The 26,941-nt window shown below is 40.5% G+C and overlaps 1 protein-coding gene and 1 non-coding gene across 7 annotated transcripts in view; both read left to right on the top strand.

The window, feature by feature from the left end:
- The window catches only part of ZBTB47 (zinc finger and BTB domain containing 47), a 296,099-nt gene extending 286,800 nt beyond the window's left edge, over positions 1–9,299 (top strand). For all 6 annotated transcript variants that reach the window (XM_030197609.1, XM_030197641.1, XM_030197647.1 and 3 more), the window contains 3 exons: positions 1,101–1,216; positions 4,773–4,917; positions 7,072–9,299. In XM_030197609.1, the coding sequence (XP_030053469.1) occupies positions 1,101–1,216; positions 4,773–4,917; positions 7,072–7,484 (674 nt within the window). In that variant the 3' untranslated portion in view covers positions 7,485–9,299. The remainder of the gene's footprint in view (positions 1–1,100; positions 1,217–4,772; positions 4,918–7,071) is intronic.
- Positions 1,342–1,424, top strand: TRNAL-UAG. The gene has a single exon. It is a non-coding gene; the product is annotated as a tRNA-Leu (tRNA).
- Positions 9,300–26,941: the final 17,642 nt, after the last annotated feature.

Here is a 26,941-nt window from a genome sequence, read left to right as displayed (position 1 = left end):
GTTAGGTGGTTGAGGTTGTAAGTGCCACTCCATGCAAGCTACCCCCATGTCTTCTTTGAAGCACAAAAAGTATATTTCACTGCAGTTCTGAGCTGAGGCAAATGGAGGAAAAAAAAACATGTGGGCAAGCTTGGACCAGAGGATGTGGAGCTGGAGATGCACTCAAAAATAAAAGACAAATAAATAAAAGGCTGAGAATACCTCTTGTATTAACAACATGTTTGCTACAATAGAATACCCAGGGTAGGAATGAAGGACCATGTAGCTAGCGATGCCCAGACGACATTTTCTTAAATACAAAGGGAGGGCAGGTTCCCCAAAATAAGTAAATAAACCCCACAAATTTCTGCAAGTAAATGGCTATTAGTTCAGATGAAAGGGTTTTTCTGGAAATTGAATGTTGTCCATGTACAAATGCACGCTGCACAACACATGTGGTTTTAGTTAGACTGAGTTGATGCATTCTCATTCATAAAGTAAGGGCAGGGAATGCAACAGTGCACGCAGCTCTGCATTTTCAAAACTATGCATACTTTAGTGAAGGGAAAAATATCTGCAGAAAAGCATGTGTAGGTGTCTGGGGGTACTTCTTCCCTAGGTAGTTTTCAGCGGGGAAAGGACTTGCACGCAAGTGAACCAAATAAATAAATATGGGTTTAAAGTATCCACATGGTTTTGAAAATTGCCATGTTCTGTAACATATCAGGAGTCAGAAAACAACAAGGCAATTTTGCCAAATCCAATACAGAAGATAGAACAATGAGGCAGACCTTGTGAAAAATAATGTCTTTATTAGTAGATTAAAAGCTCCCAGATATTCAACATGTTTTGCCAGTATAAAAATGGCTGCGTCAGGGGCAGTGGGTCACAAGCTGATATAAAACTTCAAAAAAAAAAAAAAAACCCCAGGCTGGTGTGGCTGTTAAAACATAGAAAGCTAGATTCTGGGAACAGTCTCTCAAAAAAACAAACAAACCGCTGTGGTGTTATTGGAGGGGAATTTGGTGTTTTGTTCAGTCCCCAGACTAACCTTTTCTTATCACCCTAGATGCTTTTCAGATCCTGCCTTCCATTCTTTTGTATTTTCTTTCTGTCTCCAGCTCATACAAGGGACATGCCATTCACTTGCGAGACCTGTGGGAAGTCCTTCAAGCGCAGCATGTCCCTGAAAGTTCATTCTCTGCAGCACTCTGGAGAAAAGCCTTTTAAATGTGAGGTGAGACAGGTTTTTTTCCCTTAAGCATTTCTGTACTGTATACACCTGCCCCTTTAATCCCTTTCCCCACCACCCCATTGTGCCAGCTCAACTTCTGCTTGGTGGGGGCTACAGTGTCTATCATGGTAATCATGGCCGAGTGGTTAAAGCGATGGACTTAGAAATCCATTGGGGTCTCCCTGCGCAGGTTCAAATCCTGTTGACTACGGGGTTGCAAAGTTCTTCTTACTAGTAGAGGATTATTTTCGGGAAGCTTGCAGGTGCCCTTGGCCTGGATTGGCCGCTGTCGTGGACAGGATGCTGGGCTCGATGGACCCTTGGTCTTTTCCCAGTGTGGCATTACTTATGTACTTATGCAAGACTGTTTGCCTTCTAGCCCTGGCCATTAGTTACAAATTACTATATACATCGCGCATTCCTCATGGTTCTGACAGCATGCAACCTCTGCATTTCTGTTTGCCACTTCTCAGTGAGGCACTGGCTGACCTACTTGTCCTCTGTATTCCTTTCCAATAAAGAGACATGCATGACCTCAAAAGTTCATGCACAACAATAACTTTGCCTGATTTTCATGTTAATTCAGTATCCTGACCTACAAGGAATCCTGTTTACCAATCCAAGCAGTTTAGTGATTTAAACTAAAATAGTGCAGAGCTTTGCATTGTAAGCCTGTCGAGGAAGTGTCTTAAAGAGCTAAATGTGTATACCCAGTGGAACAGAAGGATATGACTGAGAAATTTGTGTACCTCACACCTATGAATAAGGCACAGGGAGCAAATATTCTATCAGTGGAAAGGAAATTCTTGAACATCAGTTCCAAGACTTCTCCTCAGGTACTTCTAGCCTTTCTGCTTTTTATTATATCCTTGATGGATATGCATGAACTATATTTGTAGACATTGTCAATGGCATGTGCAGTTGTAGCCTCATATATATTCACTGTGGGTAACCTGAACACCTGACCGACTAGGGAGGGGGTATATATCCTAAGACAGGTTTAGGAACTACAAGAGAGGACATGTCATGAAACTGAAAGGGGGAAAGACTCATAAGGAAAGGGTACTGGATACTGGGGGTGTGCATGCTTTTGAAATGTTATGGGTTATCAATAGAAATCAAACAAAATAAAACATGGAAAAGAAAATAAGATGATACCTTTTTTATTGGACATAACTTAATACATTTCTTGATTAACTTTCGAAGGTTGCCCTTCGAAAGCTAATCAAGAAATGTATTAATTATGTCCAATAAAAAAGGTATCATCTTATTTTCTTTTCCATGTTTTATTTTGTTTGATTTCTATTGCTAACCTTTAAGAGTGGATTAACACGGCTACCACACCTCTCTACTTGAAATGTTATGGGAAATGTCAACAAAATCTCCCTTGTTTCATATCGGTTTTTGCCCAAAACTACAGAAAAATAAATCAAAATTTGGTTTGAATTGGATTTATTAATTTTATATACCAAATTGTACCAAGTGTTAAAGCGGTTTTAGCTAATTGAATTGATGCATTTTCAGGAATTGAGTTGGGGAAAGGGATGCAACAGTTTGGGCTTTTATCCTTTGTTGCAAACAGTGTGCATCCTTCTGAATGAGTATGTACTATTAACGATATTGCTTTTGGAACAAAATAAAAAAAAATAAAATAAAAAAAATAAAATAAAATGCAAATTCCTATGAACATTGTAAATTAAACAAAACACACATTTTGGGCTGCATACCCATTTTGGATACATGGAATAGACTGCCCAGTGGAGGTGAGTTGAGGTTCCAGGGTGGGAGACTCAGGAACAGCCTCAGGAATTACTTTTTCACAGGGTGGTGGATGCCTGAAATACCCTCCAGTTAAAGCAAAACTTAAATTACTTCATAACTGGAGTGAACATTGACGGCAGCTTCAGAGGTTGGGAAGTATGACCAGTGCCAGGCAGATTTCTATGGTTGGGGTCTCGTAAATGGCAAAAAGAGATCAGGATCAAACCTGGTGTGGGCTTTGATGGCAACTCCAGTAGTTGGGAAGTAGGGCCAGTGCTGGACAGACTTCTACTGTCTGTGCCCTATTGGCAGGGAGAGACAAGATTAGATATACCAGTGTTGAAACATGAAGTGGAACCTATTTCTGGGATAAGCAGTATAGAATGTTTTGTACTTTTTGGGGATCTTGCCAGGTATTTGTGACCTGGATTGGCCACTGTTGGAAACAGGATGCTGGGCTTGATGGACCTTTGGTCTTCCCCAGTATGGGCAGAGAGTGGGTGTTCCCATGTTATCCTGCTAGCATGTTACCGTATGCTAACCAGATAACACAGTTAACGCAGGAGCACTTTGCGCCTCCTAAATAGGAGGTGATAAGTGCTTCCACATAAATTCTTTGTAGGTACTGCGTGCTAAATGGAAATAGTGCATGGCCTGCAATTAAAACAAAAGGAAAACCCCTAAAAAATGCCATGTTCAGTCTGGGCTTTGCGCCCGGGAAAATCCCTTATTAACCCACTTTAAGTCTAGATTTTACCGCAGCATAGTAAAATTATCCCCCATGTTTCAAATTCTGTATCGGGGATGTCACAGCAGCAGCAGCAGCAGCAGCAGCTTCCAAGTAAATTTAGGTCTATGAAACAAAAATCATGGATCTAAATGTGAATGGATGCCCCTGATGCAGAATGGGCTAATTTAGCATATTATAGTCAGTTGCTCTACATACCTCATATGGAAAATAAAAAAAAAGTTACTTTGAATGATATGTATCATGGGGAGCTGTACTATACAGTGGCGCCTAGAGGTAGGCATCACTTAGGTACATTAATTGCACCATTAATTAACAAGTAGGCATCTACGTTTAGTAGGCACTATTCTATAAATAGCACCTAGATGCCATAGTGCTTAACTGTAAGGGGAGCATGTACATAAGCAGAGCATGGGTGGACCATGGGTGCATCTCCCAGGTATGCATGTAGTTTATAGAATGCTATAAACTATGCATGTCACTTAGCAAGCCTAGGTGCGCCAACTGAAGCCTGAAGTTCACATGCTGTAAGAGGGAGCACCTAAACATGGTCGCACCAGTATTTTATAATGGAATCTTGGCACCAAGATGTCAATCTAGAATTGACAGTATGCACAGGGCATTGAGTCATCTAGATTGTGGAGCCAAATTATAGAATTGCCACTATAATCTTTAGTTGGATGATAGATGGATGAATGAAATAATTTTCTATTATTTGAATTCACCTCTCATAAAATACCGACCATACACATATGTGCCATGATATGGTGGTACTCACGTTGCCAGTACGTGTGTACAGAGGGCAGTGGGCATATTCATAAATAATCTAGAAGCGAACATTTACATCAGTTCAAGAGCAGGTGCAACCAAATATGCCTGATGGATTGGCACGATTGCTGCTGTTTACACTAGTATTCCATAAAGACATATAGGCGTCTCCTAACGAGGCCCCTCCTTTCCCTCTTCATCCAACTGCTCTGTTATAAAATATACCCTTTTTACCACTACCATTTGGCTAACTTGTGTTCCCATGCTTCTCCTTTCCTTCAGAACTGCAATGAGCGATTCCAGTACAAGTATCAGCTACGCTCACACATGAGTATTCACATCGGCCACAAGCAGTTTATGTGCCAGTGGTGCGGGAAGGATTTCAACATGAAGCAGTACTTTGATGAACACATGAAGACGCATACTGGTAAGAAAAGAACAGAATCCCCTCTATCGATCACCCACCCACTCCATCACTAGTTGCAATTTTGCATTGAGTCATTGCTTGGTTGGGAATAACTAGTGAGGTAATTTGTACAGCGCTGCAAACATCTAGTAGCGCTATAGAAATGATAAGTAGTAGTAGTGCTGCTGACACAAAGTTATTCAAAGTTGTTAAAAAAAAACTCACAAGAGGGTTGTGAACAATTACAAGAGAACCTTACGAGACTAGGCATCCAAATGGCAGTTGACATTTAACGTGAGCAAGTGCAAAGTGATGCATATGGGGAAATGGAACCCAAACTATAGCTCACGTGATGCAAGATTCCACATTAGGAGTCATTGATGATAATTTAAACCCTCTGCTCAATGTGCAGGGGTGGCTAAGAAAGCAAATAAAGTATTAGGAATTATTAGGAAAGGAATGGAAAACAAAAATGAGAATGTTGTTGTACTTTTCTATCGCTCCATAGTGCGACTGCAACTGGAATACTGTGTCCAATTTTGGTCACCACATATCAAAAAAGATATAGTGGAATTAGAAAAGGTACAGAGAAGGGCGATGAAAATGATAGTGGGGATAGGATGGCTTCCCTACGAGGAAAGGCTAAAGTGGCTCTTCAGCTTGGAGAAGAGAAGGTTGCGTGAAATGGAACAGGTAGACGTGAATCACTTGTTTACTCTTTCCAACAATTCTAGGACTGGGGACATGCAATGAAGCTATTATGTAGTAAATTTAAAACAAATCTGAGAAAATATTTCTTTACTTAATATGTAATTAAACTCTGGAATTCATTGCCAGAAAATGCGGTAAAAACAATTAGTTTAGCAGAGTTTAAAATAGGTTTGGGTAATTTCCTATAAGAAAAGTCCATATGCCATTATCAAGATGGGCTTGGGGAAATTCACTGCTTATTTGTAGGATAAGCAGCATAAAATCTCTTTTACTTTTTTCGGATCGTGCCATGTACTTGTGACGTGGATTGGCCACTGTTAGAAACTGGATACTGGGCTTGATGGACCTTCAGTCTATCCCAGTGTGGCAACGCTTATATTCTTATGTAATTAATAGCACTGAAAGCAGAGTTCTACATTTAAACTCATGTATTATTAATAATGTAGCATGGAGAAAGAGGGACCTGGCATTTACAATTTATTCCTGCATGTGGATGACCTGTGTGAGCCCAGCTGTATGGCCAGGGTCAGAAATCATTGGGATAGAAGTACGGAAAAGAGCTTATAATATGGTACCCTAGTTGTGTCTTTTGTTAATTTTAGTGTCACTTAGGAGGGAATTATATAAATTGGCACCTACAGTTAGGCACCACTTCCGTGCATGACAGCCAAGAAAATTTGGCAGTTGGGTGTGTAAGTGCTCTAACTGCCATTCTATAAAAGTGGTTTGGCAAATAAGTGCTAGAGGGCGTGCCAGTGGGTGGAGCATGGGCAGGAGTTCGAATTAACGCATGCACCTTACAGAATCATGGAAGTTGTAAGCCCTTGCTGCACTAATGCACCAACAGTTACACCTTGTCTTTGGCAGGTGTAATGGGTTCGTTATGTTTTTGGCATGCCAGAATTGGTACTCAGTGCTCCCATAGTGACTGACAAGCAGCTGAACGGCACTGGAAAATTAGCCCTCCGCCCAATGCTTTACCCATCTGAATTGTACTCCACCTGGCTCTGCAGTACACTATTTCCATTCTCTTACAGAAGTTAATAGAATGTCAACTGCCTTGTCCCACCATAGTATCTTGGGGCCTGCTTTCCACTTGGAGTGGAGGAGTGGCCTAGTGGTTAGAGTGGCGGACTTTGGTCCTGGGGAACTGGGTTCGATTCCCACTGCAGGCACAGGCAGCTCCTTGTGACTCTGGGCAAGTCACTTAACCCTCCATTGCCCCATGTACAAATAAGTACCTGTATATAATATGTAAGCCGCATTGAGCCTGCTATGAGTGGGAATGCGCAGGGTACAAATATAACAAAAATAAAATAAAAATATACCTTTAAAACGGGAGTGTTGACTTGCTACTTTACATCTGGGTGTTCTGCCCTCCACATCCCTCTCTCTAACCTTTTGTTACGGTTTTGTCCTTGCTTGTGCTGATAACTGATGCATCTCAATGTCCTTCCTTCGCAGGAGAGAAACCCTACATCTGTGAGATCTGCGGCAAGAGCTTCACCAGCCGGCCCAACATGAAGCGCCACCGCCGGACGCACACAGGAGAGAAGCCCTACCCTTGTGACATCTGTGGGCAGAGGTTCCGATTCTCCAACATGCTCAAGGCTCATAAGGAAAAGTGTTTTGGGGTCAGCAATCCCTTGGCCTCTGAAAATCCCAGCTTGAACCCCATGAGCCTCTCCGCATCCTCTCAGAGCGACTTGCCTGACCAGGCCAACCCAGGCCTTTTACCCTACTCATCACAACAGCACTCTCACGCTGTCCCATTGCCACTTCTCCATTCTCTTCCTCAGACCCTTCCTCCTCCACCTCACTTACCCCCTCCACCACCTTTATTTTCAACTGGCAGGATAAATACGAACAACAGCTAGACACACAAGTACTGACCTGCCACTCAGAAGTGCCCTCCAGTCCATGCCTCGTTGCCAGGATGATGAAATACTCCCCTTTGTATTTTCTTTTTTTTACACACACATTATTTTCTACATGTTTTTGAGTTGCCCATGAACTGATCCATGCAGAGGTGGAGGAGCTGGGCTTAAGCTATAACATAAAGAGCAGTTGTGACGCCAAGTGGCTCAGATAACACTGTCTGAACTGATGGTAAAACTCTTGTTTTTTTGTTTTGTTTTGTTTTTTTTGTTGTTGTTTTAAATTGCACCTGCTGTGTACCATGCAATATTTTTTAAAGTTAATCTCGGTAAGTATAGGAGTACCCACTGTGTACCTCTCCAAAAAATGTTACTGCTAAGTCACCGTTTTTAAGTTTCTGTTAGTGGCGCCCCTGTAACAATGCCCTTGTTCCAGGTCAGTAGGCTCATTGGCAAAGGCATTACATGTACTGGATCCAATTGGTCCATATTGGATGTGATGCCACTGATGTTACCACAAATGCTGCATGATCCATACACCAGAGTATGTGGAGACCATCTTGCAGACTTCAGAAGAGCAGTTTACTAGGTTAAAAATAATGACTTCATTGTAAAAGTTTTGCACATGGTGAGCATTACTCCCTGCTGTATTTTCAAAATGTGGCACAGCACAGAGTGGGTACGGTTACTTTTTAAAGGAAGGATGTGGACAAAAGGAAAGAATAGCTCCATAGATTTTCCTGCTAAGAGTTTGGTTTTAATCTTTTATGTGCTTAAATGTTTTAAAAATGTTTAATATATTTCAAGACATCTCTTAAATACCATAGTGCTACTTATTTTGTTTCGAGTTTTAACAGGAAAGGATTTGCCTCTCTCTCTCTCTCTCTCCCTCCCTTCCCCATAGACTGTATGGTGTCCTACAGACCCATGCTGTATTTCGGGTGCCAGAATTCTGATTTCCCTGATGATACAGCATGATGTCAGTCTGTTACTTTTATTCTGAAAATGCCTCAGGAAATGTATTAGAGCAATATTGGCCTCTATAGAGAATCAGTAACTAGGCGTAAGAAAAGTTAATTCTTTGTGGTCTTTTCTTTCCGGAAGAACAGGCTTTCCAAAGGCTTTTCTCCCCGATTTGTTGTCCTGTGTCTTGGACATTACTGCTTACGCATAGCACTTTGGTGTTGTAAGTATAGTCTTTCTGGCGGTTGTGCTTTCTTTCCTCATCCTGCCTGTGGCCTCCAGTCTTCTCCACCTATCCTTATCACTCCTTTTCACCCATTGCAACTCCAAGATATGGCCAGGTAAAGTGGGGGCTAGTTTAGGTAAGGAGCGTGGGGCGGCATCTTAGACTTTGTCACCAGTCTTCGTGGGAAGCCTCTCTTACTCCAGTATCAGAGAATAGGTGAAGAAGAGCCATATAACCAAAGCAAGAGATATAGAACAGTTCTAAAAAGTTAAGGCGTCCACTGTCCTATGTATACTCAGTTTTCTGTGCTGGACTTCAGCAGGTCTTATTTCAATGTAGCTTTTTACACCATAAGAATCCTACTTAGATCATAGAACCCATTAAAAAAAAAAAAAGAAGAAGATTGTGTCTATTAAAAGATTTCTACATAATTAAAAATTAAAAAAAAAAAAATGAAAACATGCTTCTGTGTTTTGGTGCACATCATGCCTGGCTCAGAAAGACTTTCTGCAACTTGGCACTTAATTTTAAGCAAAGTAACAATTTCTTTATTATCGACAGCAATTTCAGAATCTGATGTTTCCATTCTGAACCTCCTCATTAAACTTTCACGGTGTTGTTCCAGAGCGCACTGTTTTTTTCTGAGTTCAGACAAGTACGTGATGTATCCATCTAAAAAGCAGTCTGTAACGATTTAAATGATGACTGTCAGGCTTAATGATTATTGCAAGTTATTCAGTTATATAGCAAGAGTTATAGGCATTTAACATACATACAAGGACTCAATTTTATTGCAAGTGGGATAAATCACTAAAGACATTTTTTTTTAGCAAAATTACCTACATCTGCCAAGACACTGACAAAAATATTAGCTGCCATTGCAAATGAGGGCTGAGGAGGGAGGGAGGGAATGGTGATACAGAAGGTAAAGGGTCATGGATTCGATATGCCACCTTTCTGTGGTACAACCAAAGCAGTTTACTTTTATTAAAGGTAAGAACTGGGGAGGGGTTTTCATGTGTTGGTAAGCCAGAAGAAGTTAAGTAAAAAAAAAAAAAAAAGGCTTTTGAGTAAATTACTAGAAGAAAAGTGCAGTAAGTTTTTGTTCTCTTTTAAATCCTAGCTGTTGGGAGGGAGGGGGTCCTACAATAACAAAGAAATGAAAGTCCATATTGACACCTATTGGAAAAATAATCCATTATTGCTCCCTACCTAACAAATCCTTTGCACAGTCACCTTTTTTAAAATATCGATTTTATTGATGATAGAAAATGTGAAGTTTAAATATGTGTCTGTGTGGTGTATGGGGAGGTGTTTCGATATTATGCCCAGAGTTTAGCCTTGTGTGGCTGAATGCACCTCTTCAAGTTTCACCATTCTTGCTCATACTCTCTTAATGTTCCCTAAGTGACGTAAACCATATCAATATATAGTGAAAAGGAGAGGTTTAGAGAGAGGGTTTTGTTTTGGTGGCAACCCCCGATTGTGAAATGGACTCCCTGAGGGGGGTCTTTTATAAAGGTGCGGTAACGTTTTTAGCGTACGCTAAACGCTAGAGATGCCCTTAGGAATATATGGGCATCTCTAGTGTTTAGCACATGCTTATTTTCAGTGTGCACTAAAATGACCCCAAGTTGGTTAAGCATGAGCTGGATTACAACGGTTTGTAAGAAGTTGAAAGCTTGGAAGGGCACCCCGACATAATAGACCATACAAAAAAAAACCCGACAAAAAACACCCAACAAAACAGACTAAAACCAAAACAGACCATGACAAAAAAAAACCTCCCAAAAAAAAACCTATACAAAAAAACCCCACAACAAAACAGATTTATGATTCTCACTAGATACCAAATGTGGATAGTGAAGTCAAGCCGTAGGCAGGTGCCAGGACTTACAAGTGACAAGCCATGGACTTTCTCAGTAATTTATGGCTCCTCCACTTCTTTGTACCCTTCAAATTCGTACCATTCAAAAATAAATCTATTTCATCAGGAGTCTTTTGTCGGGAGTCTATTTTGTCAGGGACTTTTATGTCGGGAACTTTTTTTGTTTGGAGCTTTTTTGTCTAGTTTCTTTTGACCGGGTGCCGCTTGGGAAGAGTTAAATTGAGGGTGTCCCTATTGGGTGAAAGTTTGCTGTCGGAAAGATTGAACTGTAAATATGTATTAGGGGTGTGTGTTTTTTCCTTTGATTTTTACGAATTGTATACCTCTGAATGGTTTATGGAACTGCAGGGAAGGGGATTGGGGGAGAAGATGAGATTCTCTTAAATATCTAAAAGAAATAACATGCCTGCTATGAGACTGAGAGAAGTGTCTGTTTAAAAATGTCTCTTAAGTTCAAGGGTCTGGAAATCCTTATTGTTCAGGAACTCGGTCACAAAAAAAAGCATGGTCAGCACTTGTGGAGGCCAAATAATGGCATATTGGGCCCAAACTTATTTTAAAACTTCAATAACCAGGTAACTAACTGGTCTCTAATATTTCTCCCCATCATAACAATTGTGTATGGTCTTTCTGGAAACACCCATTATTGTTGCAACATATTTCAGTGTCTGATGTATAACTTGCTTAATCTTTATAGCCCAAGGAGGGAGGGGCAAGCAGTAAAAGAGGTGCAGCTTTCTTTTTTTGCGAAACATTACCTAAAAGAAACATTTGTCTGAATAAAGAGTCCTGTTAAAAGATTTGTGAATACAAAAGAGTGGGTACTCTGTCAACAAAAATACGTCCTTTTCTTTTGCCTTTAATTTATATTCCTGTGCTTCGGGACCATACGCTTTGTTGTCAAATGAATTGGCTAACAAATTAAGGGACCCTTTTACTAAAACGCATGTAGAAGTGGGCTTAGTGTGTTTTAACTCAGGACTTTCCCATGTGCTAAACCCATGTCTAATGAGGCAGTATTTAAGGCCTTTTCAATATTTTCTTTGTAGGTCATGCACTAATGTTCACATTAGCACGCATTACCTGAAAAAAAATTAATGCAGGAGCAGTTACCACCTATTTAGGAGATGCTAAGTGCTCCTGTGTTAGCTTCATGTTAAAAGAAAGAAAGCACAGAGATCAAATTGCTGGAAGACTTACTAACAGGTCATTCATCATTACTAGAAACCCTATGTGGGGTTATCTCTTTTTGGAACTTTTATGTTGTATGACCCCAGATGCAGACATTGAATACCTAAACACAGCCTGTGTTGGGTCAACGATATACAATATGAATTGATTAATGGACCTGTTCCGGACTTGAAGGCTCTTAGTGCTTTCTTTCTTGTATTGTGTATGGTTGTTATTATTATTATTTGTTGCATTTGTATCCCACATTATCCCACCTCTTTGTAGGCTTTGAATCCCTTTCTGTACTGCTTAACGTCATGTTAATCAGTTAGCACGTTCCAATCCTAAAGTGCTAGCTCAGTGTTCTTCAATGCAAGGCATGGGGGGAGGGGGGGGGCGGCGGGGACACTGCTGGCACCTTGGTAACCTCAGGTGGGCCCCCATCATCATTCAGGTTTATTCCTCATCCTCTCTGCTTCTCTAGCCAAGCTGAAGTGGATGACATTTCTGGATAGACAAAGAGAATGCATTTGGAAATGCTCACCTTCTTGAGAATACCCCCAATGAAAAGTTTGAAGACGAGGATGGATAACCTTGATGCACACTGGTCAGCAGTGTCGCAGCCCCGCACAGGAAGATATTTGACTGCTCTTCATCAACTGATTTGGATCCAAAGTGGCCTACTCTTTAAAGTTAATGGAGACCACTTTGCTAGCTGGTTAACACTTCCAACCCATATTCCACCCATGTCATGTCCCCGCCCAAAAAATATTGAACAAAATAAACCTAATGCGCAAGATAGCATGCACTAACAGGCAAAATACCACAGAATGCTTTAATGCATTTTGCAGTAGCCTGTTTTGTTTTGTTTTTGCATGCTAACCGCATGTTAAGACTTAAAGTGGAGGAGTAGCCTAGTGTTAGTGCAGCAGACTTTGTTCCTGGGGAACTGGGTTGGATTCCCACTGCAGCTCCTTGTGACTCTGGGCAAGTCACTTAACCTTCCATTGCCCCAGGTACAAATAAGTACCTGTATATACTATCCTGCTTATAATCGAACGAGAAAAACGCCCAAGTTCCGACCTAAATCGGGAGATGGAGGTTTATCTCACAAAAACGAATAATGCGGTATAATCGAAAGCCGAACTTGGACGTTTTCAACTGCACTCCATCGCGGAAGCATACAAAGTTGACGGGGGCGTGTCGGAGGCGTGGTGAAGGCGGGACTGGGGCATGGTTATCACCCGAACAGAGATGGGCGCCTTTCGCCGATAATGGGAAAAAAGTATGCGTTTGTAGCTAGAATTTAGGGCACTTTTCCTGTTTTTTCATGAATAAGGCCCCAAAAAGTGCCCTAAATGATCAGATTACCCCCAGAGGGAATCGGGGATGACCTCCCCTGACTCCCCCAGTGGTCACTAACCCCCTCCCACCACAAAAAATGATGTTTCACAACTTTTTATTTTCACCCTCAAATGTCATACCCACCTCCCTGGCAGCAGTATGTAGGTCCCTGGAGCAGTTGTTAGGGGGTGCAGTGGACTTCAGGCAGGTGGACCCAGGCCCATCCCCCCCCTACCTGTTACAATTGTGCTGCTTAATGCGTGAGTCGTCCAACCCCTCCAAACCCACTGTACCCACATGTAGGTGCCCCCCTTCACCCCTTAGGACTATAGTAATGGTGTAGACTTGTGGGCAGTGGGTTTTGAGGGGGATTTGGGGGGCTCAACACAGAAGAGAAGGGTGCTATGCACCTGGGAGCTCTTTTACCTTTTTTTTGTTTTTGTAAAAGTGCCCCCTAGGGTGCCCAGTTGGTGTCCTGGCATGTGAGGGGGACCAGTGCACTACGAATCCTGGCCCCTCCCACGAACAAATGCCTTGGATTTATTCGTTTTTGAGCCGGGCGCTTTCATTTTCCATTATCGCTGAAAAACAAAAACGCCCAGCTCACAAATTGTCGAATAAAACATGGACGTCTATTTTTTGCGAAAATACGGTTTGGTCCGCCCCTTCACGGACCCGTTCTCGGAGATAAACGCCCATGGAGATAGACATTTTCATTCGATTATGCCCCTCTATGTAAACCGCTTTGAATGTAGTTGCAAAAAACCACAGAAAGGCGTTATATCAAGTCACATTCCCTCCCCCCCCTTTCCTTTAGTAAAATGGTGCCTACATTTTCCTTATATGACTGTGGGTAACGCCTACTGAAATGGAGTAAGGTGTTCTGATCAGATGGCTTGCTATGAACCAAGTATAAAAGCCAGAGTTTTTTGTTTCACAACAGGAATATGCAAGAAGACAATAGACTGTTCTGTAGTGGTCGTTACCATTCTTCACCTTGGGTAAAACACATTGATCGTTGATAGGTCAGTCCAAATCTAGGTTGTAAGCTCTTTACAAAGGAGTTTCTTTACTAAACTATGCTATCTGTTAACATGCACTAACATTTAAAGCATGTACTTTTGCAGTCAGCATGTGCCGGGGCAGGGGGGACAAAATTCCTCAGGCCCGTGCCCCCCGTCTCTCTCCTTCTGCTCCCAGGCTACTGGCGCTGCAGTCCCCAGTCTACACCTGCTTGTCCTCAGCTCCGTCGATGGCCCCCTTCTGTCTGCTACTGAGCCCCCTGCATTTGGAAAAGGGATAGTCTCTAGTTGGCAGTGCAGCGCCTTGCGTCTGTTTGAGAGCGGCGGATCACCTCGGGCCTTCCCTCACTGTGTCTCACCCTCATCTGATGTAACTTCCTGTTTCTGCGAGGACGGGACACAGTGAGAGACGGCCCGAAGAGAGGCGATCTGCCGCTTTCACACGGAGGCGAGGCGCTGCCGATTTGAATGCAGGGGGCCCGGTGGCAGACGGAGGGGGGCTGTCGACAGGCTGGGGGTGGGCGGGTGGAGACTGCGGCACTGGCAGCCTGGGAGCAGGAGAGGGAGGCGACAGTGGTAGTGATTTGGGGGGGGGGGGGGTGTCGTCATCGGAGGCCCGGCTCAGTCTCTTGGTGACCCTGCCGTGTGCTAATTTCTCTATTAACAGCTAATGTGGAACAGGGCCAAAAATGGGCAAGAACTGTACCTTACAGTGAACACTGAGGTAGTTACTGCATGTTGATTGTTAATATGTCAGGTAACGTAGCAAAATTAACGTTGCCTAAATAGGTAAAGTTAACCGTGTTGAGTAATTTGCAGTGCAGGTAACAGGAAGTTAGGAAATTGTATCTATGGTGACTATATAGGAAGATGCTGGGAACTCTCCCAACAGTTAACACAGAGGCTTTTCAGTTACCATGGGATCTGAGTAAACATTAGGCAGCAGCTTCTCAGTGGAGGCAATGAGCAGCTATAGTTGAAACAAAATTATAGATTTCGACAGCCACACAAACACAAAGGATCATGAAGAGTGTAATTATACACCTTTTTCTGTTTTTACAGGATATTGTTAGGAGTGCTGATATTTAGATCATAATTTTTGAGTTTAGTTATCTAAATCTTGGGGGGGGGGGGGGAGAACTTGCAGACCTAAAGGTTAATTGAGGGGGTACAAGGCTGAAAGGCCCCAAATATGCTTGCATTGGTCCTGAATTTTAGCAATTACCACATGGTAATTACAGACCCTTACCACACTGTACTAAATAAGCTCCTTCATAATGATTCTGCCATGGTTTCAGCTATTAATTGGACCAGCCAATCCAGGCCTCTTCTTGATGTTTGGTCCTTCAAATCAATGTCTGGAATGGAACTTGAAGTGTCATGATACTTGATGTACAACTGACATCTATGTGTGTCAGGTCTTCCATTTATCTGGCATGACAAGATACTTTCTGTCAAGCTTCTCCCAGACCTTTCTGTTTTCAATTTTTAAAAATGTGTACTATGATAACAGGTAATGACTGTAAGGTTCATCTGTTTTGCCCAGTTTGCTACCTGTTATAGTGCCATAGACCTCAGGGAATCTCTTGATTTCCTTATACTTCTTCCACAACCAAGGATTCTCTGCGTTTATCCTATGCTTTTTTCAGTTTTACTGTTTTTACAGCCACAACTTCTATGGAGAGGCAGCTGCTGCCATCCACCATTCATTCTATGAAAAAAAAAATCTTTCTAATGTTATTCCTGGAGCTTCATATCATGACCTTTTCACTGAAAAATATTTGCTTCTTTTTATGCATTATACATTTGAGATATTTGACTTTGTCTATCACATTCCTCCTCTTTCTCCCCTCTTCCAAGTATTTGGATACTTAAGTCATATTTCATAGGGCATCTGGTACAGACTCTGCACCATTTTGTAAGTCCTACTTTAGCCCACCTCTACTCATGTCTGTTCTTTTTGAGGTATATGTTCCGGATTTCGATACAGTACTTCAAGTGAAGTCTCACTAATGACCTATTCAGAGGTATTATCACCTCCTTTTTTCCTAATTGTTATAATTCTCTATATGTATTCCATTATTCATTTGGTTCTGGCCACTGTCTTATTGCAGTCTTTTAAAACCTTAAGCTCATCAGATGTGATCAGCTTGAGGTCTTTCTAAGTAGGACTGGCTGCCGGTGGGTCTCAAACAGGGAACCTGGCAGGCTGGCACCAGAAAATGTAAGCTAACACAAAGGTGTAAACCCTGTACTCAGTCTGTTGGGCAAGCCAGTGATCACACCCTTGAGGTAATGAATTGGTCCGTGGGACTAGAAAAGGGGTTACTGGGAGCAGAGGTGTTCCCTGTAACTACAAGTCTACTTAACCATGCTGGAGAACCAGATACAGAGAGAGCTCTGTGGTAATTAATGCAATTGGAGTTGACCTGATTGTGAGGACCCATTCTGAGTCTAGAAATGAAGATAATTATGTAAGCCGCTAAGTTATGTATATTTTTATTGTTTAGGGGTCCTTTTACTAAGGTGCGCTGAAAATTGGCCTGCGGTAGTGTAGACGCATGTTTTGGGTGTGCGCAGAATTATTTTTCAACGCACCTACAAAAAATGCCTTTGTTTGTCGAAAATGGACTTGCAGCAAAATGAAAATTGCCGCGCGTCCATTTTGGGTCTGAGACCTTACAGCCAGCCATTGACCTAGCAGTAAAGAATCCAGGTGGTAATGACCTACGTGTGCCAAATGCCACTTGGCGCGCATCCGTTACGTGAGCCCAAAAATAAAAATTATTTTTCAGATGTACATATTGGGCATGCACCAAAAATGAAATTACCACAAGAGCCATGTGGTAGTTGGGCGGCAACTCCGTTTTGGCGCGCGTTGGGCACATGTAGACGCTTGCGCAGCTTAATAAAAGGACCCCTTAGTGATAGGAGAGATATACAAGAAATAAAATAAAAATTTGAACCGTTACTGGAATTGTGTATGCTAGAAACTTTGCTTGAAGGAAACTTGGATCTAATTTCAATCCTTGTGTATTTGTGGTGATTTTGTTATGTTTAATTGGTTAAACTTGGAACCCGAAAGATAGCATGTCCAGTATGCTCAGGTAGAAGAACTTGATATCTCTCTTACCTGGGGCACAAACAGGCTTTCTAGTTTTCAAGTGTGTGAGCAAACATCAGAAGATAAGAGGAGTGGTGTAGTGGTACTCTGATCTATTTTCAGTATCATCGTTACGCTGATGACTCCCAGATCTACCTCTCCACACCAGAAATCTCAGCCGAAATCCAGGCCAAAGTATCAGCCTGCCTGTCTGACATTGCTGCCTGGATGTCTCAGCGCCATCTGAAACTAAACATGACCAAGACTGAGCTTCTCATCTTTCCCCCTAAACCAGCCTCTCCTCCTCCCCCATTCTCTATTTCTGTGGCTAACACTCTCATCCTTCCAGTCTCATCAGCTCGTAACCTTGGGGTAATCTTCGACTCCTCCCTCTCCTTCTCTGCACATATTCAGCAGACTGCTAAAACCTGTTGTTTCTTTCTGTATAATATCAGCAAAATTCGCCCTTTCCTTTCTGAGCACACTACCAGAACCCTCATCCACACTCATCACCTCTCGCTTAGGCTATTGCAACTTGCTTCTCACAGGTCTCCCACTTAGCCATCTCTCTCCTCTTCAATCTGTTCAAAATTCTGCTGCACGACTAATATTCTGCCAGTGTCGTTATGCTCATATTAGCCCTCTCCTCAAGTCACTTCACTAGCTTCCTATCTGTTTCCGCATACAGTTCAAACTCCTCTTATTGACCTATAAGTGCATTCACTCTGCAGCTCCTCAGTACCTCTCCACTCTCATCTCTCCCTACATTCCTCCGTTCACTGGGTAAATCTCTCTTATCTGCACACTTTTCCTCCACTGCTAACTCCAGACTCCGTTCCTTTTATCTTGCTACACCATATGCCTTGAATACACTTCCTGAGCCGGTACGTCAAGCTCCATCTCTGGCCGTCTTCAAATCTAAGCTAAAAGCCCACCTTTTTGATGCAGCTTTTAACTCCTAACCCTTATTCACTTGTTCAGAACCCTTATTTTATCATCCTCACTTTAATATTCCCTTATCTCTTGTTTGTCCTGTTTGTCTGTCCTAATTAGATTGTTAGCTCTGTCGAGCAGGGTCTGTCTCTTCATGTTCTAGTGTACAGCACTGCATACGTCTAGTAGCGCTTTAGAAATGATAAGTAGTAGTAGTGGTTAGAGCACCGGTCTTGCAATCCAGAGGTGGCTGGTTCAAATCCCACTGCTGCTCCTTGTGATCTTGGGCAAGTCACTTAACCCTCCATTGCCTCAGGTACAAACTTAGATTGTGAGCCCTCCTGGGACACAGAAATATCCAGAGTACCTGAATGTAACTCACCTTGAGCTACTACTGGAAAAGGTGTGAGCAAAAATCTAAATAAATAAATAAAACATTGGAAGCTTCAAAGGTTTCTGGGTTAAGGAGCCCAACTCTAAGAGTGGTGTTGGGAGAGGTAAAACAATAAGGGAATATTAAACAAAGCCCTTATTGGTGAGGACGGCCAAAAAACAAATGAAAACAGTCTCTTTTTATAATGAAAAATGAGTGATAAAGGCTATTTATGTAAAACATCTATAAAACCATCCTTCCACTACTGTTTGCAGCAGTGTACAATATAAAATATCCTACCTGGAAGGCTCAATTTATATATAATGATGCGGGGGGGGGGGGGGGGGGGGGGGGGAAGGGCTGAACATTTTATCTGAAAATACTAATATTGTTTGGAGGAAAACAAAATAAATAGTGAAAGCTTAAATCCCAACCCAAACCACTCAGAATGCTAATTTAAAAGATGCTGTATTAAACCTAGCTGTTGTAAGATACAAGTGCTTTTCAATGAGATCCACAATGCTTCATAATATGAATATGTAATATAGAGATGTACATACTTTGGTCTGGCACATTCAATGACATAAAAACAATACTATATTACTTCTTCCACTTATGCTGTCTCAACAGATCTTATATCCACAGCTAGACCACAAATAGAAATTCCCCAAAATTGCTTGCCAGTTGAGAGAAAATATTTAAGAAAATTAGCTAATTTGGCAAAGTAATTAAGGGCTTACTGAGCTGCAGAATTCAGGGCTGCTGAAAGACTGAACTGGGCCCAGGGCAGCTCTGCTGCCGCCCCCCCCCCCCCCCCCCCCAAAAGTGACCGATCGCTGCTGAAATACCTTGGCTGGTGGGGGATCCCAGGCCCCGCCAGCAAAAGACCTCTTCCTCCAGCACTGACTGCCTGCCCCTGCGGCTACTTTTCCTCTCAGGGTATGCTCAGTTTCAAAATCGAGCATACACGCCTGAGAGGAAAAGCAGCCACTCAGTAATGGGCAGAAGAGCAACACTGGAGGAAGCTCTGTGTCCTCCCCATCCTCTAAGGGGGCCCGACACCAGAGTATTCTCTCTCTTGCTCCTGTCAGGATGCGATCACTCGGGTCCCATCCGGAGCAGGAGAGAGACCCCGACACTGGGACCCCCTTGGAGGCCCGGGGAATTTTGCCCCCCCCCCCCCCCCTTTCGGCAGCTCTGGCAGAATTGAGTGCAAATAGTAGGCTTATACGTTTTTGGGAAAAACAAAAGTGTGTAAAAACGAGGCATTTTTGAATTAGTTTCAGTGTCTAGACTTGTTTTAGTTACCAGACGTTTTTGTTGCTGTAGTTTTTTGTTTTTTTTTTAAATTGGAAAGTGTCCACAAGGAAGAGAATTCCCTTTTTTTATTGAGATACAATTTGTTCTTTTCACAGCTGCAGAATTTTCAAGAACACAAATCTGTTTCTTCATGGTGTTAATTTTAGAATCAAATTAATTGATGAAACCACCTTTTCAACTTTTTCTAGTTATATAGGAACTTTTTCCAACACACAAAGTTGTGATTTTGGTCACAGCTTCCTCAACCAGAAGAACAAGCAAACATTAGGCATGGTCAGCAACCCTTCTTTTGTTCTCAGTCCCCGAACCCCCAAATAAAGTGGTGAGCACCATTCTGTTTTTTTTATTTCCAAAATAAAATCAATTCTTATGCCATTTATTTATTTATTTTCCACATTTCTATACTGCTTAAAACAAAGCGGTGTACAATAAAGCAAAACAGAAATACATTAAAAACAACACAATCGTCATAATACATGAACAGAAATTACTAGATCTTTTCACATCATGTCATACTGTTGCAAAAATCTTTACAAAAATTATCACCAACTATCACAGTCTTACAAACAGAAAAGCCATAACCAAGATGCTGTACTTCTGTGATGGCCATATCCTTCAGTAGAAAGGAAAGAAAATTACATTTTTTGAATCTCAAGAGAACTTTAAAGTTCTGTTTAAACTGTAGAGAACACAAAAAATCTTTCCAAAATCTTTCCTTACTAAAATTCACACTAGAAAATCAGTAGCCACTTTGGCAGGCAAACAAAAAAAAAAAAAAAGCTTGAGCTTCAGTTCAAAAGATGCACAGAGCTTCCATTTGGAAATCTCTTTATTCATTTACAGAAAGTTATAAAATTGGCAAGTGGTCATCTGAGTGTTGCACGGTATTCTCAGCCCTGCCTATGCATAGTATTGTAATTAGAAGTCCAAGGGAGCAGACTGGTGCTGATCACTGTAGAACATGGATTTTGTCTTGTCTGATAATTCCTTTACTATTGGCTCTTACACCTTTCTGTCCCAATCCCTCTCTTATTTAATTCGCCATCATATGTCTCTGATTTACAATTAATTTTTATCCTGAATGTTGTCTTTGACTAGATTGTATGTTATGTTATGTTACACCGGGACTTATATGCCTCCTATACCTTACAGTTCAAGGTCAGATTACAACAAGAAATACTAGATCAAAAATCTAGGCATTACAATTACAAAATAAAAATAACAATAATACTGGCAATATAAATGCCAACACGCTATGATTATAACAGTCCATTCAATTACAACTTGAGGATGCAGAATCAATATCATAAAATAGAAAATATTTTTGTTTCTTCCTAAATAATAAGTAATGTTGGCAAGTTCTCAAACATAATGGTAATGAATTCCATAGTGTGGCTGTCTGATATTGTAAAGAGGAGAAATGCTTAATTGATTTTATCCCACTTACATTCAGAAAACCCTTATAAAAATTGATTACAAGTGTTACGTGTCTAGACATTTCATTCCGCAAAAGTGTAACTAAATTTATCATATAAGATGGTACCTCATCAAACAAGATTTTAAAAACCATAAAGTTCAGTTTAAAATTGATACGAGCCATAATTGGTAGCCAATGTAATTTTAAATAGAAGTTTTGAACTGAATCATATTTTGACAAACCATAGATCAGCCTCATGGCTGTATTCTGTAACAACTGTAAATAATTACTAATCTGGAACAGCAAACCAACACAAGGTTACATTAATCAAATCGAGACAGTAACAGAGACTGAACTAGGATCCTAAATATATCCCTATTTAAAAAAACTTTCTAATAGATCTTAATTTCCTAAGGACATGAAAACATTTTTTTCATTATAGAATATACTTGATGTTGCATAGGTAACAAATGATCTAACTCGACTACTGAGATCTTGGACTTTAAATCCAATGAAATTAGGTTAGACCCAATAAAAAATTTTTGTTGATATCTAATTTAGTTTTTTCTTTATTACGCTTTAAACAGTACATTAGAATCCAAGACTCTATCTGTTCAATGTAAAATTGAAAGTAAAAAAAAAAAAAATCCAACTGATCTAGTAATCTGCCTAAAGATTGAATCAATAAATTGAATAGTATCAGTGAAAGAGGAGAGCCCTGTGGTACTCCACAGGGCACCCTCCATTTATCCGAAAAAGCTCCATTCTACTTAGCCACATATCTTCTAGATTGAAGGAAACCCATAAACCAATTCAATGCTTTGCCTTGAATGCTACAATGATAAAATAGTTTAATCATAATATCCCAATCAACCAAGTCTAAAGCACAAGAAAGATCAAACTGCAGGATAGTGGCTCATTGGCCCCTATTCAGCAACCATTTTTCATGTGCAACCAGGGAACCTATTACTATTTCTGTACTATATTATGTTCTAAACCCAGATTGAGTGTCATGAAAAGGAGATCATGAAGATCTAAATGTTCAACCAATTGTTCCGTAACATATCCTTCCATTATTTTTATAAAAAGGTGGTAGATGCTAGTTGCTAGTTTCTGTCAAACTAGGTTTTAAATTGTTTGGAATTAGAGTGAGTACTATATCTCCTCCTAGAATAGGAAAATTACCTATGTCAAAATGGAAATTTAACCAATCTGTCAGAACAGTCAAAAACTGAAGGAAGGCTTGTTTCATCAAATATGGGCAACTATCCAAGCAACAAAAAGATTTAAGATACTTTAGAAATAATCATTTATTATCTAAGAGTTCAATGTTTTCAAACTGACAGAAAAATATGTCTGCTGGGATTCCTGTATTTATATTATCTTCAAACATAAGCAGTCCTCTTATGGAAGCTGCTCTCTAATTAATTCAATTTTAGTTTTAAGGGTTAGATCTGATGCAGATAGTGAAATAGAGGTACTGAGGTACTAACAGTCATAGTAGAACTTAAATTTGGAGTGGAAGAGTGGCCTAGTGGTTAGGGTGGTGGATTTTGGTCCTGAGGAACTGAGTTCAGTTCCCACCTCAGGCACAGGCAGCTCCTTGTGACTCTGGGCAAGTCACTTAACCCTCCATTGCCCCAGGTACAAATAAGTACCTGTATACAATATGTAAGCCGCATTGAGCCTGCCATGAGTGGGAAAGCGCAGGGTACAAATGTAACAAAAAGAAAAAAGATCTTCAAATAACAAAAAACAGTCTTTTGATATCAGGGCGTTCTGCAACTCTTTTGATATCAAGGCGTTCTGCACCTCTTGATTTTGGAGTATTCTATACCTATCAAGTTGGAATAATAATTACATTTGTTTTTACAAAAGCCGCTTATATCTATGAATACTTTCACACCACTTTAGTATATTATCAGATGAAGGATACTTCCTCTATAACCTCTCTGAATTTCTACAGTTTCGTTCTAGGATTGTCAAATTGATTTGACACGTTAACCTATGGGGGGAAATTTGTTTTAAACCAGAGTACAATTACTCAATATATCACCAAATACTCACTGTTTCTAAATTAAACACTCAACTTTATAAATAACTTTTATTTCTCTAATCCCTAGATATAAACCATCTTGCAATGTAACACAAAGAAGCCCCAGTATTCTCAATATAAACAAAATATGCCAAAATATATTTTATCCCATAATAAACATCCTGGCAGCTTACCCATCGGGCTGTTTTCCAAACCTACGCAGTCAGGAAATGACGACACCCATTCAACAACCCTTCTCTCTTCCACCACAAATACCCGCAAATGCTCCGCCCCCACTGCACGTCATAGTCTTACAGCCACTCAACCTCCAAGTTTAAACCCGCTGGGGCCACAGTGTTCCACTGAAATATAAACCGCTGTTCAATCCTGAACAGCTGATCGCTCACTGGGGGTACTTTGTGTTACATTGCAAGATGGTTTATATCTAGGGATTAGAGAAATAAAAGTTAATTATAAAGTTAAGTGTTTAATTTAGAAACAGTGAGTATTTGGTGATATATTGAGTAATTGTACTCTGGTTTAAAACAAATTTCCCCCCATAGGTTAACGTGTCAAATCATTTATCAGATTTCCCCTGAATTTTGATTTTACTTTTAACAGGAGCAAACGTGTCCAAAATAGTCTTGCCCAATTGGTGCCAATTACTTAGAAAATCTTCAGCATTCAAGATTGAAGTATGTAGAAGGGACTGGTTTTTTTTTTCTCTGTTTATGACTTTTGATATATGGTCTCTCTGTGGTACTATCAAAGCAGTTTACATATTAGATACATATACTTTTTCTATCTATAGTGAAATCACAATCTAAGTTTTCTACCTGGGGCAAAGGATGGTTAGGTGACTTGCCCAAGATCACAAGGAGTGTCGGTGGGAATTGAACCTGATTCCTCAGTTCTCAGCTCACTGTGCTAACCATTAGGCTGCTTCTAGCACTTTGTATCTCTAAGTGGTGCTATAATATGATATAGTAGTAATAATAGTATTCAAGTAGTTGTTTGATCACATTTTGGCCCTTTTTCTATCACACATCAATTTCATTGTTTAAAAAACAATTTTTATTCTAAATTTCTAGGTTTAAGATTTAAAGTATGCTAACGGTCTTATTCATGTGTATTGATGATATCAAACCAAAAAGGTACGAGGAGCCTTCAAGAGTGGAGGCGTCAACTCAGTATTTTATTAGTCAGACAGATTCTATGTTATGGTGAAGTCACCTGCGTCAGGGGTCTTGCAATGGTCACAAAATCCAAAAGTCTCAATATTTGGAGATTGCCAAATCTTGATTCATCAAAAAGACGCCAACAAAGGTAAAAGTACTATCAATTCTCCCGCACAGTAAACCGCTTTATTTTAGTACTTCAAACAATGCTGATGGTATATAATATATGTATTTTTCTCTTTAAGTTTATTGTTATTGCTGTAGAAAAATTTACACTTACACCAGGGAGCAGATCTGAAGTTTTGCCACAGATCAAGTTAGTTTTCTTCAAAAATTGAGTTTCTGCAGTGCCTGAGGTGGGGACCACTGTGAGAGCTAACCAAAAATAAATGGAATTATTGGATAAGATTAATCCATGTGCATCTAAAGACATGGTGAAATCAGGTATTCAGGAGTCCAAAACATCAAGATATCATCAAACTATCTTTCCAAAGAACCTTTACCATTTTAAATGGATTAGCCTTAAGTGACTTCATTTCAAATGTTGCAATGTATAAATTTGCAGTATTATGGATTTGGAATGGAGTTGGTATTTAGATTTTTATTAATTGCAACCCGTTCTTATCCAGGATGGCAAACAAAAGCAGCTTACGTAAAAATCATATAAAAACAACAAGGTAGAACTAATATATAGCGTACTCTGACAGAAAATTTTCAGTAATTAAAACAAAAAAAAAAACTCTCACAATAACTGCCATATTCCAATACAGTCCAACCATCCTGGACAGCTATTGGATTTAGGTATGGGAATTAAATGTAAGTCTGCATATTTCAGTAGGGAACCAGAGGGTAAGATACCAGGATGGAGCAAACCGGATAGGCCAGTTCATCTTTATCTGCCACCCGAAACCAACCAGATTGAAGCCAGAAGGTTGGTAGAGGCTGGGTGTTGTTTTGCAGTTGGACAAGAAGAATACAAAGAGCATGAAAGAAAGTATAATATAATGACACCATAGACTAGCTGGTTTGATGCAGTAATGCCTTTAGTTTAACTATGTAATTTGGTTAAACTAAAGGCATTAACCAAGTATTTTTGTGGACTTTTTCACAAAAATACCCATTATGTCGACCTCTTGATTGCCTTCCCTGCAAATAGATTCAACAGCTTAATTGTGCAAATCTGCAATCTTCAAACATTTTTTTAAATTCCAGTTGTGCATGTTTTATATATATCTAGTAAAAGAGGCCCGTTTCAGAGCAAATGAAACGGGCGCTAGCAAGGTTTTTGTCGCAAACACCTCCCCCTCCCTCCTTGGCCAACCCCTTCGTTGTTCTGCCAATGCTCCACCCCCAATGTCATGACGTTTGACGCGAGGGCGGGGCCCAGAGCGATCCCCCCCGCCTCCCTCCCTTGCTGCCTGCCAACCCCTTTGTTGTTCTGCCATTGCTCCGCCCTCAAGGGCGTGGCCAGGAGCGATTTTTGTGGCTTCACCACCACGAACCTTCGAACCTTTTTGAAGGAAGTCAGGGCTTGGCTTCACTGACGTCAGTATCCTCAGAACGTTGAGGGTGAGTTTTATTATAGTAGATATATATATATAGATATAGATATATATATAGTTAGCATGTGACTTTCTTATGGAGGATAAAAAAGAGACCAGTTAGTTTTGATGGTATTGAAGTCTAGAGATTAATTTGGGCACGGAGGATAATCTTACAACTGGCTGGTAAGTGGATACAGCCATTAACTCCCTAATTTTATAAAAGTTGCCGAAAATTGTACATGCAAATTTGGGCATGTGTTCAGTTTGTTTGCAATTAATTGAATAATGAGCCAATTAGTACCAATAATTGGCATTTTAACAAGCAATTATTGACACTAATTAGATTTAATTGGCAATGGCATTTATAAGCATAAATTTAGGTGTGGAAATGGGAGGGACCTGAGTATAATGGGGTGTTCCTAAAATTAATATGTGGCATTATAGAATAACATGGACACACTCCTAATGTAGGTGTGTATACTTGCACCACATTTCAGTTAGTGCAAATGGCTGCGCGTAAAGTTAGGCGCAATTTGCGGGCCTAAGACATTTTTTTTCTCTTTTGGCAGTATGTATAGAATCTAGCTCTATATGTAGACAAAGTGGCAGGTTTTTAAAAGACAGTATATGCTTACAAGTTAACAAAAACAAAGCTCTGGGCACCTGTGATCCTTCACTTTAAATATGTGTTCTTGTATGTATGTGGCTGCAAATTTTACAAACCAACTTTCTACATGCAAAATACTGTTTTCATGTAGGAAGCATTTATAAATTTATCACCATTATGAGGTTATGAAGTTTCAACAAACCCTGGAAGTAGTTTTGCTTTATTGCCTCAAGAAAAGTATGCATGTATATTTTGCTCCTGCTTTTTATATGGGCAATTTAAGGCAAACATAGTCAAAACTAATAGAGTGGAGGGTTTGGTTTTAGCCCATTTT

This window comes from Microcaecilia unicolor, chromosome 1 (genome assembly GCF_901765095.1).
Source record: "Microcaecilia unicolor chromosome 1, aMicUni1.1, whole genome shotgun sequence".
NCBI lineage: Eukaryota > Metazoa > Chordata > Amphibia > Gymnophiona > Siphonopidae > Microcaecilia > Microcaecilia unicolor.
Note: the sequence above shows the minus strand (reverse complement) of the source record. Positions and strands in the feature narration are given on the sequence as shown.